This window comes from Carcharodon carcharias, chromosome 5 (assembly GCF_017639515.1).
Source record: "Carcharodon carcharias isolate sCarCar2 chromosome 5, sCarCar2.pri, whole genome shotgun sequence".
Taxonomy (NCBI): domain Eukaryota; kingdom Metazoa; phylum Chordata; class Chondrichthyes; order Lamniformes; family Lamnidae; genus Carcharodon; species Carcharodon carcharias.
This window is the reverse complement of record NC_054471.1, coordinates 129,686,589-129,701,347: the sequence shown is the minus strand read 5'-3', so window position 1 is coordinate 129,701,347 and position 14,759 is coordinate 129,686,589. Positions and strand designations below refer to the sequence as shown.

General features: G+C 41.4%; 1 protein-coding gene across 12 annotated transcripts in view; it reads right to left on the bottom strand.

Moving 5' to 3' along the window:
- The window catches only part of tbc1d32 (TBC1 domain family, member 32), a 418,366-nt gene that overhangs the window by 274,154 nt on the left and 129,453 nt on the right, over nt 1-14,759 (bottom strand). For all 12 annotated transcript variants that reach the window (XR_005942968.1, XR_005942970.1, XR_005942972.1 and 9 more), the window contains 3 exons: nt 7,316-7,375; nt 1,827-1,923; nt 1,457-1,594 (listed from right to left, as the gene is read on the bottom strand). Coding sequence is in view for 7 of the 12 variants with exons in the window: in XM_041187465.1 (XP_041043399.1) it covers nt 1,457-1,594; nt 1,827-1,923; nt 7,316-7,375 (295 nt within the window). In the remaining 5 variants the exon portion in view is untranslated. The remainder of the gene's footprint in view (nt 1-1,456; nt 1,595-1,826; nt 1,924-7,315; nt 7,376-14,759) is intronic.

The window sequence follows — 14,759 nt, the reverse complement described above, 5'->3', positions numbered from 1 at the left end:
TTATTCTTTTTAGTGTTTTCCTTTTCTCTAATATTCTTACAACCTAGCAATTTAGGAATGCAAAATAGAAGGAATACTTCAGTGTTTAAAACATTTGCTTTGTGCTTAAACTTGAACAAAAATCTTTTGACAGAATAGCAGTATGTCATTGCTGAAAGGAATCTACTTCTGAGGTGTCAGTTACAATCATGCTGAATTTGAGCTCAGTGCTTAGTTTGGGAGTAACTATTTTGATTTTTTTAATATGATTTCTTAGCATATTTCTTATGCTCTCTAACACTTTTGTTTTAGGCTCATAGAACAGGTACTTACTGATACTGACAGGATTTTTGATCCATGTCACAAAAGCTTCCCATGGTAATGGAGCTCTGTTGTAGAAAGTATGTTGGTGTGCTGAAAAGCAGCACTCTGAAACCTCAACCTAAACCCCTTTAGGGACATGTCCCTGAAGATATGGCAAGCGTAACTGATTTTCAGCAAATTTTGCTGCAAGTTTTAAACATATTCTTTCAAACCTTTCAAAAGCAAAATCTGCAAAAATTTGGATTTGAATAAGCTCTCATTTCATAAATAAAATATTTTTTTCCTTGACAAACTGCACAGGAAAACACTCCATATGCTCCAGAAACAGAATCAAATAAAGATGGCTACACACACAGGCCAGTCAGCATCTGTGGAAAGAACAGGCAGTGTCACCAGACAAATAAGAGATGGGCAGGCAAGTTAATAACATAAACAAAGGAGGAAGAAAAGGAAACAAACAAAGGCACAGATTTACTAGTTGATTGATAGCTGGATGATGTAATAGATCATTTCATCAAATAAGAGGAAGCAACAGTAAACAAATGAAAGGCATTGAAGAAACAGGATAGGATAAACAGGATGTGAAGCTGTTCTATGAGCCTAAAACAAAAGTGTTAGAGAGCATAACAAATATGCTAAGAAATCATTATAAAAAATCAAGGGAGGACTAAGTAAAATGTAAGAAAATGGGTGAGATGGTAATCACAGCAAATTTCTGAAGTCTGGAACAAACTTTCCATAGTTTTCTATTTCAGTCTTACTGACAAAGAAACATTTCTGTCTCAATTTTTACCTTGCTGTTTTCATAACCTACAGGATGGCCCTAGATCAAACTAACCCCCACTGAGCACTTCCAGAAGGGTGAATGTGGTGTCTTTTGCAGTTACTGAAACAAGTTTCTTATTACAGCTTATCAAAGCTCAGCTAATTAGCATTTTAACCATCTTTGGTCCCTGTTTTGTAAAAAAAAAGTATAGGATAATTCAGTGCCTATCGTACAATATATGCATATTTTTACATCTCAAATTTCAGCTATAGATTGATAAATATGCACATTAAAATCATAAAGCTGTCAGTGTGAAGCAGCTCAAAAGAAAGCATCCTGTAATATTTTATAATTCAAGTTTTAGTAACTCATTTGGATATTTGTTACCTTTTCTGTTTTTCACCTTTACAGGAAATAATTGTCTACCATGCGTATACATCAACAATCTTCCCAGAAGACAAAGTGAATGCACAAAGTAAATATATTGCAATTCATGTCCTGTATAATATGTCCTTCGGCCACTGTCTTTAGAAACAAAAGAAGAATTAGAACTACTATAAAGCAACCCGTGCACAAAGAAGGAGAATAAGTTTTCTCAATGTTATTCAGTTTGGCAAAAATATCCCTCCGTAAAACAACCTTTTTAGCAGCTAATGTTTTATCTCATGACTTTTAATAAAAATTATATAAATACTAGATTGAATCATTTTCAGTGTATTGCTCTAAAGACATGAATAAAGCTAACAAAGCTACTTACTTAAGTGATACAGCATGGTACATAAATTGTCAGTACCATCATCCTCTAAATGTTTCGAATCAAAGTAATCTAAACATTGACGAACTGCAGCATTTATCTGTACAAAAATATATAATTAATGTTTTACATTTTCCAATGATACTTCATTTCATCTTACCACTTCAACATTGAATATTTTCTCTGTGGCTATTGTATACAATCAGATCACAGAATTGTTACAACATAAGAGGTCATCCGTGCTGTCGTGTCTGTGCCAGCTCTTTGAATGCACAATTCACCCAGTGCCATATCCCCCACCTTCTCCCCGTAACCTGCACATTGTTCCTTTTCAGTTAATAATACAATTCCCTCTTAAGTGCCTCCAATATATCCTGCAATGCCAATTATAAAACAAAAATACATTATAATTGGAATCGTACATTTCCTCATTCTCAACAATATTTGAAGACAAAAACCGTGAATGTTTTTCCTATCTCAATGAAATCTTCTTAGAAAACTTAACTTGGTGGTACCACACAAACATTTTCTAAATCAAGGCTCTTCCATTAATTAAAGGGATGTCACTACATTTCAGGTTTTCTAAGCAGTAGCTGGTGTGGTTGACAAATTGTATCTCTAATTGGAAAAGAGCGTGCTGCAAAATGAGTCAATAACTCTGTCTTCAGCTTTTTGAAAACAAAATGGAGGGATTCCTTTTGAAACAGTACTTCCATATAGATATTTTAATGCTCCAATGAACATAGGCCCAGGATTATAAGCTTTCACATTTCTACTTTCCAACTGATCAGTGTTATTTAGCAATCATTTATGCCAACATTCTTTTGGTCAGCCACAAGAGTGGCATTTACCCATGATAGTGGAAATTTCCCCAAGTATGTCCTGTACATAAAAAGCACCAAAAATCCAATTCAGACAATGAGGACCCTATCAGCCTACTCTCAAAGTGATAGATGCCGTTCAAGCGGCAGTTGTTTACCAAAAACCTGATGAACAATCCACGCAAGAATCATTCGGTTCATGACGTTACGACAGCCTTGGTTCAAACATGGGACAAAGGAGCTGAATTCCAAGCTGAGCTGAGAGCTACCTTCCTTGTCATCACATGGCATCATGTATCATGGAATCCTTGGAATATTTAAGTCAATGGGAATTGGATGAAAAACTCTCCTCTCGCTGGACTCATAACTAACACAAAGGAAGGCAGCTGTGGTTGTTGGAGGTCAATCATCTCATCCCAGCACATCACTGTAGAAGTTTAACAGGGCAGGGTCCTAGACCCAATCACCTTCAGCTGCTTTATCAATGATCTTCCTGCACGTTGGTTGATGATTGCAATGTTCAGATCCATTTGCAACTCCTCAGATAATGAAACAATATGTGTCTGCATGCAGAAAAACCTAGACAACATTTAGACTGGGACTGATGAATGGCAAGTAACATTTGCATCACACAAGTGTCAGGCAGTAGCGTAATGGTACTGTCACTGTACTAGCAATGCAGAGACCCAGGGTAAGGTGGCACATGGTGCAATTTGAATCCAATAACAATCTGGAATTAAATGTCTATTTATAACCAGGAAACCATTGTTGATTGTCGCAAAAATCAACCCAGCTGGTTCACTATTTCCTTTAGGGAGGGAAATCTGCTACCCTTTACATGTGACTCCAGGCCCACAGCAATGTGGTTGACTCTTAAATGCCCTCTGGAATGGCTTAGCAAGCCACTCAGTTGTATCAAACAGCTAAAAAGAGAGTCTAAAAGGAATGATACAAGATGGACCACTTGGCATCAACCTAGGCACCGGAAACAACAATAGCAAACTCAGTCCTGTCGACCCTGCAAAGTCTTCCTTACTAACATGTGGGGGCTAGTGCCAAAATTGGAGAGCTGTCCCACAGAGTAGTTAAGCAATAGTCTGACACAGTCAAAATCACAGATCATACCTTACAGATAATGTCCCAGACACCTGCATCGTTATCCCAGCAGAAGTGGTGACACAGTGATGCAATCGAGAGGGAGTTGCCTTGGGAGTGCTCAACATCGACCTCAGACCCCATGAAGTCTCATGGCATCAGGTCAAACGGGGCAAGGAAACCTCCTATGATTACCACGTAGCACAACCCCACCCCACCCAGCTGATGAATCAGTACTGCTCCATGTTGAACACCATTTGGAGGAAACACTGAGAGTGGCAAGAGTGTAGAATGTACTCTGGATGGGGGACTTCAATGTCCATAGCCAAGGGTGGCTCAGTAGCACCACTATTGACCGAGTTGGGAGAGTCCCAGAAGACATAGCTCTTTAACTGGGTCTGGGGCAGGTGGTGAGGGAACCAAGAGGGAAAAACATGTTTGTCCTCAATCTCACCAATCTGCCTGCTCTGGATGTATCTGCCCATGACAGTGTCATTTGGAGTGACCACAGCACAGTCCTTGGAGAGACAAAGTCCTGTCTTCAAATTGAGGATACTCTCCATCATGTTGTGCGACACTACCACCCTGCTAAATGGGAACAGATCTAGCAACTCAAGACTGGGCACCCATGAGGTGCTGTGTCCATCAGTAGTAGCATTGTACTCATTCATAATCTGTAAACTCATCGCCCAACATATCCCCCATCTACCATTACCACTAAGCCAGGGGATCAACCTTGGCTGAATGATGAGTGCAAGAGGGCATGCCAGGAGCAGCATCAGGCATACCTAAAAATGAGGTGTGAACCTGGTGAAGCTACAATTCATGTGATACTTGCGTACCAAACAGTGTAAGCAGCAAGCGATAGACAGAGCTAAGTGATTCCACAATCAACAAATCAGATCTAAGCTCTGCAGTCTTGCCACATCCAGTCGTGAATGGTGGTGGACAATTAAACAACTCACTGGAGGAGGAGGAGGCTCAAAAATATCCCCATCCTCAATGATGGGGAAACCCAGCACATCAGTACAAAAGATAAGACTGAAGCATTTGCAACAATCTTCAGCCAGAAGTGTCAGGTGGATCTCAGCCTCCTCTGGAGATCCCCAGTGTCACAGATGTCAATCTTCAGCCAATTCAATTCATTCCACATGGTATCAAGAAACAGCTGAAGGCACTGGATAATGCAAAGGCTAAGGGCCTGGGCAATATTCCTGCAATAGTACTGAAGGCTTGTGCTCCAGAACTTGCCGCGTCCTTAGCCAAGCTGTTCCAATACAGCTACATCATTGTCATCTACCCAGCAATGTGGAAAATTGCCCAGGTATGACATGTACACAAAAAGCAGGACAAATCAAACCTAGCCAACTACCGGCCCATCAGTCTACCCTCGATCAGTAAAGTCTTGGAAAGGGTCTTCAACAGTGCTATCAAGCTGCACTTGCTTAGTAATAACCTGCTCACTGACATAAAGGCAAAATACTGCAAATGCTAGAAATCTGAAACGAGAACAAAAAATGCTGGAAAAACTCAGCAGGTCCGACAGCATCTGTGGAGAGAAAGAAAGAGTTAACGTTTCGAGTCCAAATGACTCTTCAAAGCTGCTCAATGACACTCAGTTTGGGTTACATCAGGATCACTCAGCTCCTGACCTCATTACAGCCTTGGTTCAAATAAAGACAAACAAATTGAACTTCAGAGGTGAGTTCAGAGAGTGACTGTCCTTGACATTAAGGCAGCATTTAACTAAGTGTGGCATCAAGGAGCCCTAGCAAAACTGGGGTCAATGAAATCAGGGGGAAAACTGGCTGGAGTCATACCTAGCACAAAGGAAGATGGTTGTGGTTGTTGGAGGTGTCAGTTCCAGGACATCACTGCAAGAGTTCCTCAGGGTAGTGTCCTAGGCCCAACCATCTTCAGCTGTTTCATCAATGACCTTTCTTCCATCATAAGGTCAAAATTAGGGATGTTCGTTGATGATTGCACAATGTTCAGCACCATCTGTAAATTCAACAAGACCTGGACAACATCCAGGTTTGGGCTGACAAGTGGCAAGTAACATTCACACCACACAAATGCGAGGCAATGGCCATCTCCAACAAGAGAGAATCTAATCATCACCCCTTGACATTCAATGGCATTACCATCACTGAATCCTCCATTATCAACATCCTGAGGGTTACCATTGACCAGAAGATGAACTGGACTAGCCATATAAATACTGTGGTTACAAGAGCAGGTCAGAGGCTAGGAATGCCACGGCAACTAACATGTCCTGACTCTCCAAAGCCTGTCCACAATCTACAAGTCAGGAGTGTGATGGAATACTCTCCACTTGCCTGGATGAATGCAGCTCCAACAACACTCAAGAAGGTTCACACTATCCAGGACAAAGTAGCCCACTTAATTGGCACCAAATCCACAAACATTCACTCACTCCACTACCAACGCAGAGTGATAGCAGTGTGTACCATCTACAAAATGCACTTCAGGAACTCCCCAAGCCTCTTTAGACAGCATCTTCCAAAACCACGACCGCTACCATCTAGAAGGATATGGGCAGCAGGTGCATAGGAACACCACCACCTGGAAGTTCCCCAACAAGCCACACACCGTCCTGACTTGGAAATATACTGCCATTCCTTCACTGTCATTGGGTCAAAATCCTGGAATTCCTTCCCTAACAGCACTGTTGGTGTACCTACACCACATGGACTGCAGCGGTTCAAGGACAATAACAAATGGGCATGAAATTGTGGCCTTGCCAGTGATGTCCCATTCCATGAATGAATAAAGTTAACTCCTCTCTTTCCCTGTCTCAGGCCTCATATCAGCCTATTTGTCACATGCTCCTTTCCCTCTTGTCCTCGCTCACAAACGTATAATTGTTGGTCTACCATTTGCATTTGAAGGTTTAATATTGAAATGAAACAGAAAGAGGCTAGCATCACTGAAGCTTCTTCTCACTCTATCCTTCTTCCATGTTTGGTATTCAGTTCTCACTCTAATCCACCTAATTTCTGTCTTTAGGATCAACTGTGCTCCCTCTCCGTTTCTCCAATGGCTGTCTCTTTCCTAACAAGTTTTGTAAAAAGCATTTGTTATTGCCTTTTTTTTTTAAGATATTGACTCTTGATTCTCCTTGCCTCTTTTTGTTTCTATTTATTGATTACAGTGTTGCTCATAGCTTTCTTGTCCTGTTACAGCCATCACTTTTCATGCTCGTTTTAGAGTTTGATAGTTATTGGAATACAAAGACAAAAGTTTACTGGAGGTAAGCTTTGATTTTAGTTAATATCATTAACTGGAAGTTCTTGGGAGAAGGTTCATGAATATTCTTAATGTGGCTCGCCCTTTAAGCGTTCCTATACATCGTCCAACATAATCCAATGGATCCCTTTTTACTTCTTGCACTAACAAAATTCACTGTTAACTACATAAGTTCAATAAATAATACAGAAAAAAAAACAATTTTGACTGACTGAAAAACAAGGACCAACTGGATTTATAATTGAAATATTTGAAGTTTATATCAGGTGAGAGAAAAAATTCAATTCTTGTTTCTGGAACACTTACCAAGGACTTGTATTTATTTTCAAGAAGTCTTAGAACCACAGTTCTGCTGTAGTAACCATGCTATGAATGAGAACAAATTGTATTAATCTCCTGAAAGATCTAATAGCTGACCCGACAAAAACCAAGTTACTTAAAGACAATATTTTATGGAAATAATGTCTTAAGTATGAAAAAACAATTGTGAAAGGCAACTTTGTGTGTTATCAACAAGGCCAGGCACAGTTGACTTGCATTACTCCCAGCACAATTCTGATCCATAGTTACTTCCTATTACATATTAATTCATAACCGAACTAGGACACTTCAATTATGATTTCTCTTAATATTCACATTTGATATGCCAAGTATGAAAAACTGTACATATATTTTCTTAGCTTTGTTTATATATGTCTGATATTACACGTTCATGCTTTGCCGTAAAGGATCATTTTATTTCCTACATTTCAATGTTTTGGGTTGCTGTAATAAGTTACAAAAAGTTGCCGAGCATATATATTTGTATACATGTGTAAATTTGTACACAGATGTTGGACATGTGAGTTAAATTGTCTAACGTCAGGAGACTTATTGGAAGGCTTATAATGCAGGAGCTAAAATAAATTTGAGATCTGAGCTTATATCCAGCCTAGACTGATGGAGTGGAAAAGTCCATTCTCCGTCGAGCAGGAAGCTTCTATATAAAATAAATGAAGCTTCAAACAAGACCTTATTTGGTGAATTCATGGCACAAAATGAAATGCCTGTAATCTGGTATTCCCACTCAAATGGTCCACTGGAGGGCTGACACAGGAAACTTAAATGCCAAGCTGGAGTTTTAGGAAAGGGGAAGAAATACCTTATATCCAATGTATTCAGTTCAAGGTCGGGAAATAACTGGAGCAGTCCCTCAGGCCTAGATATTAACAGTGGTAGGTTACATAGGCATAGCAATAGAGTTTCCTTTGGTAAATCTGGGTTTCCCTGCATGCAGTGGAGTTTTAACTTTTATTCTTCGCAGGTTTCCCATCTGGAAGCCTGGCTACATAACACAGGCTTAGTTTTCCAACTAAGGGAAGACTCCATGACAGGCTGCAAGGGCTGTCAGGTCTGATCCACAACCTCTGGTGGTGCTGGGTCTGATCTCTGACACAGAGTGGAGGCTCAGAACCCAAGGGGGAGAGCACTGATCCAGAACTTGATCCTTGGGATGTTTTGGGGGATGATGAACTCCTCCTCCTGGCCCACAAGTAGTGTAGTAAAGGCACTTAACTTCTCCTCAAAATTGTCTTCACTTCTCTTCAGCTATCAGGTGTCCCGAGCATGGGAAACCTGGCCAGACACTGTTTAATCAGAGGCTGTCAGCGTCTTCAAAATTTAAAATGTCAACTTGCTTCCTGGGAACTGGTTGGCTGCCTATTCCTTGCCCTGCTTCCATTAAACTTCGAGGCAGGTGGGTTGGTGTCAGGTTTCACACTTTAAAATTTTAATATCTGGCTCGATCCCAACACAACTATTTCAAAATTCAATCTGAAACATCAAAAGTTTACCATCATAGACATTGTCTACCTCAAGTAGAGATTTTAATACAAATATTAACTCAGTAAGTCTGTGAAATTCAACTTGGTTGTGTCCTTTGGTATGGAGTGTAATTTTGCCCAAAATGGAATCCACAGTGCACCAGCACACTTCTGATGCTAACCATGGTGAATGTCATTTTGGTGAGAGTGTTAACATCTGCCGGTGGTATGCAGGATAGACAGTTTGTAACATCAACCAGTGTAACACTGATTTGGCACCAGTGGTGCCAAATTGGTCCCTTAAAACAAACACAACTCAACATGTGTTCAGCAGCAGAAAGAGCCCCCACCAAAGCAATTTAAAGGGATCATCAACTTCTTGCAGGTTAGTTGCCAATTGATTTATACTAGCCCTTGCTACAATTGTTGAATTGTTTAGTGGTTTCCAGAGTTATTTTTAAGCCGCTGAAATCTACAAGGAGTGGAGAGGCACGTGCTGCAGGACTTTATCCTGAATTCAAGGATTCTCCAGAAATCCCAGATATGAATGCGGCAGCATCTACCTTGTGTACAGCATAACATGGAGAATAAAAAAGGTAGGACAACATGGGAGAGAAGGGCACTCAGCAGGAGGCTATATCTGCCCAGGGTGTTCAGGGAGCAATTCTCCTACCTGAACCTCAGCAAGAAGCTGTTCGTCAGGCATCACAGCTTCTGAAAAAACTTGCTCGCTAAAATCTGCCATCTGTAGCAGCGGCAATGCAATCTTGGAGCAGGGTGAGGTCAGCAGTGGCAGTGGCCAGAAGGTTGCCAGAGAGAAGCAGGCAGAATGGACTTGAGGATTTGCAAGAATTATAGGCTTCTCCATTGGCCACATGTATCTCACTTTGTGGAGACTGCATGTCAGCTCTCACATGTACCATAACCGAAAGGGATTCCACTTTCTCAACATCCAGCTAGTGTGCAACCTTATGCAGCGTATCATGCATGTCAATGTTGGGAAGCTGCCAGCAGTCATGATTCTTTCATTATACAGCAGTGCACTGTGCCACCTGCATTTGGCTACTAGGTGACAAAGATTATTTTCTTTGACAACATATTTCATGACTCTGGTGTGCATCCCACATACACCCAGGCAACATGCATATAACAAAAGCCTGCAGCCACATGAAATGTAATTCAACAGACCATTTGGGTGCTTAAACAATACATTCACTGCCCAAACTATTCTGGAAGAACCCTGCACTACACAGCAGACCGCATGTCAAGATTTGTGGTGGTCTTTTGCATGCTGCACAAACTTGTCATCATGAGGGCACTGTCCTTGCTCTAAACACTTTAAACTGGGTACATTTCTATCTGCAGTGCAACTGCAACAATAAAAGCTATAACTTTAACCTGTGTAGAACATTTAACATAAAACTGTCCCAAGGTGCTACACAAATGGGCAATAAATCAATGCCAAGTTGGTGCAGAGGTATTAGAAGATATAGTTTAAGAGATGGGTTTTGACAAATGTTGTAAAGGTGTAGGAAAGTAGAAGAGGTAATGCCTATGGAGAAAGTTCCAAAGATCAACCTCCAATGATGGACCGAATGATGGCAAGGAACATAAGGTTAAAGTCACTGCAGTCATGCATTGGGGAACAGTTTCGGAACTGAGAAACTTGCAGAAGTAAGGTAGTGTCAAGCCATGAGGAGCATATATTTTTTGTTTTGGAGGCCAATAAGTCAATGAAAGTGAAAGTGAAAGTGAGAAAGAGAGAGAGAGAGAAAGGATTGAAATTTAGGAAGGAAAGCAATGGAATAACTGAATCTGGAATTGTCAGAAGCATGTATTAGGGTAAGCAGAATAATGTTTTCAACAAAATACAAGATCTTAGTAATTTTAATCCATGTTGACTTCACCAAGAAAGTATATCAGTACTGAGGAATAAACATCTCTTGTTTCTGTATGTAATCCACTATGACTGTCCAAACAATGAGCCATATGTCACAACTGTAACAACTCTTTCTTTTAACAGCAGCCATTCTTATGAATCTTCAAAGACAATGCAAAATTAAGAATTGTACCCATTAAGAAGACTGAGACTACTAAAACTAAGTACATCTAACTTCCTACATCTCAAAGCCCAAAGATAATCTCCATGCCTTTATCAACGCTATTTGAAGATAATTTTCCCCCTAAACCTGTCCAGCTCCCTGGCCTCTTTTAAGAACCTCCTTAAAAGCCCAGATCTTTAACCAAGCTTATGCTTTGGTTTGTGTTAATTTTGATTCCTTATGCCTCTGTAGGCTAAATGATCCCACAAGCAACAGATCAGATCTATTTGCTGCAGCCCTGCCACACCCAGTCGTGAATTGTGGTGGACACTTAAACAACTCACTGGCGGAGGAGGCACCACGAATATCCCCATCTACAATGGTGCGGGAGCCCAGCACATCAGTGCAAAAAATTGAAGCATGTGCAACAATCTTAAGCCAGAAGGGCTGAGTCTCTGCCTCCTGACGCCCCCAGCATCACAGGTGCCAGTCCTCAACCAATTCAATTCACATGACATCAGTAAACAGCTGAAGGCACTGGATACTGCAAAAGCTATGAGCTCTGGCAACATTCCAGCAACAGTACTGAAGACTTGTGCTCCAGGACTAGCTGTGCCCTTAGCCAAGCTGTTCCAGTACAGCAACAACTTTGGCATCTGTCTGGCAATGTGGAAATGCTCAGATATGTCCTGTACACAAAAACTGGACAAATCCAACCCAGGCAATTACCGCCCATTCAGTTTACTTTCGATCATTAGCAAAGTGATGGAAAGGATTGTCGACAGTGTTACCAAGTGGCACTTACTCAGCAACAAGCAATCATGAACGCTTAGTTTGGGTTCTGCCAGGGCCACTCGGCTCTTGACCTCATTACAGCCTCAGCCCAAACATGGACAAAAGAGCTGAACTACAGAAGTGAGGTGAGAATGACTGCCCTTAACTTCAAGGCAGCATTTCACTTAATGTGGCATCAAGGAACTCTCGCAAAACTGGAGTTAATGGGAATCGGTGGGGGGGGGGACACTTCACTAACTGCAGTCATGCCTAGCACAAAGGAAGATGGTTGTGCTTGTTGGAGGTCAATTATCTCAGTCCCAGAACAGCACTGTACGAGTTCCTCAGGGTAGTGCCTAGGCCCAATAACCTTCAGCTGCTTCATCAATGATCTTCCCTCCATTGTAAGGTCAGAAGTGGGGATGTTAGGTGATGACTGCACAATGCTCAGCACCATGCACAACTCCTCAGATATTGAAGCAGTCCATGTCCAAAAACTGCAAGACCTGGAAAACATTCAGACTTGTGTTGATAAGTGACAAGTAACATTCATGCCACACAAGTGCCAGGAAATGGCCATCTCCAACAAGAGAGAATCCAACCATAATTACAATGGCTACAAGAGCAGGTTTCATGGCTGGGAACTCTGCGGAGAAAAACTCGCCTCCTGACCGCCCAAATCCTGTCCACCATCTACAAGGTACAAGTCAGGGGTGTGATGGAATACTCTCCACTTGCCTGGATGAATGCAAATCCAAAAACACTCACAAAACATGACACCATCTAAGAGAAAGCATCACACTCACCACCTTCAGCATCCACTCCCTCCAGCGAATGCACAGTGGCAGCAATGTATACTATCTACAAGATGCACTGCAACTCAACAAGGCTCCTTCAATAGCACCTTCCAAAGCTAGGACCTCTGCCACCTCAAAGGACAAGGCAGCTGATGCATGGGAACACCACCACCTGCAAGTTTCCCTCCAAGCCACACACTGTCCTGACTTGGAAGTATATCGCATTCCTTCATTGTCGCTGGGTCTAAATCCTAGAACTCCCTCCCCTAACAGCACTGTGGATGTACCTACACTACATGGACAGCAATGGTTCAAGAAGGCAGCTCACCATCATCTTCTCAAGGGCAATAACGGATGGGCAATTAAAATGCCACGCCCCATGAAGGAATATAAAGAAAAGCACATCAAAGCATTTCCAAACTTTAAAATTGATGCATCAATGCAAGTTGTTGTCACTATTGATGATTTAACTCAAAGTTGCTGAATTGCACATTGCAGGATGTACTCAACCTACAGGAAAAAGCTACAGAGGAGTCAGCAGGTTCAATGTTGCAATATTTATATCTGTATGTGACCAGCGTTAGAAATAAAGCCAGACACCTGGAAGCAGTATTTAGAATGGAGAAAGTAAAACAAAGCAGATAAAGGAAGGTGGATAAACATTGGGAGAAAAGAAGAACTCAGTAACAGTATAGAAAATTCCTCAGAATCTGAAGTTGTCTGATGGACATCCAACGCCAGATGTCTGTGACACAAGAAAGGACGCTGACTCAAATCACAAGCAGTGAAATTGCGCTATTAAGCAAATTATTACCTGAGGAAAGAAGTTATAGTACTGAGAAAACACAAGCAGTGGATAAAGGAATTGATATATTTTTCTAGAACAAGGATCCCAAACACTCTTATGCCTTGCCTAGTGTCTAGGTAAGGATAGCAGCCAATGTAGAAAATACTGGAAAGGGCAAGGCAAGATGTTGCAATATTGCAAGGCAATATGAAGTTATGGTTCATGCTGGAACACACAATATAGAGAAAAACAGGATAGAGGACTGAACAAGGGGAAAGATCTACAAATGGGATCTGCTTTAACTGAACTGAACTAAACATTTACTAAGGCTTTTGCACAGAGGTTAAATAAAGCAGTAAGGGAGGACTTAAATCACTAAGTTAGTGGAGAGGAGCTAATGTTCAGGCTTGGGCTGACAGGCAAATAATGTTTGCGCCACACAAGTGCCAGGCAATGATCATCTCCAACAAGAGAGAATCTAACCATTGCCCCGTGACAATCAATGGCATTGCCATTGCTGAATTGCCCACAATCACCATCCTGGGGGTTATCATTGATGAGAAACTGAACTGGACAGCCATATAAATGCTGTAGTTACAAGAGCAGGTCAGAAGCTGGGAATTATGTGGAGAGTAACTCATCTCCTGTCTCCCCAAATCACTGTCCACAATTCACAAGGCACAAGTCAGGAGTGTGATGGAATACTGTCCACTTGCTTGGATGAGTGCAGTTTCAGCAACACTCAAGAAGCTTGACACCATCCAGAAAAAGCAGCCCACTCTGGCACCCCATCCACCACCAACAACATTCACTCCCTTCACTGCTGACTCACAGTGGCAGCTATGTACTGTCTACAAAATGTACTGTGGCAAGTCACTAAGGATCCTTTGGAAGGGCAGCAGATTCATGGGAACACCACCACCTGCAAGTTTCCCTTCAAGTCATACACCATTCTCACTTGGAACTATATTGCCTTCCTAACTGTTGGTGGGTCAAAATCCTGGAGCTCCCTTCCTAACAGCACACTGGGTGTACCAACATGACATAGTCTGCAGCAGTTCAAGAAGGCAGCAGACCACCACTTTCTCAAGGGCAATTAGGAATGGATTAGAAATGCTGACCTAGCTAGTGACGTCCACATCCTATAAATTAATTTTTAAAAAGAACGGGAACAAAACCAGCGCTGTCGGTGTTGTTCTGAACCTCGCACTAACCATCCAGCCAGCTTCACTAGCCAGCTCCTTTTTGCTCTGTAATTTACTGCTAACACGGTGAAACATGCTTTATTATTACTTACTTCCCGAAACATACTTAGCCTGAGCATTATGTTTACACACATTGTTTAATTGAACCTGGAATTGTAATAAGACCAGGCCTTCCTTCCTTTTCTAATTTTCCTAAAAATGTATAGGTGCAATATTTGGCTTGTTAATATTGCTTTACTATTCTGACTGATGGTTCTAAATGCTTGATGCACTTTTATAAATACCAGAACACTGTCACCTTCTGACACATGCACACTTTTCTTCTTCAAAATTTTCCCATTTT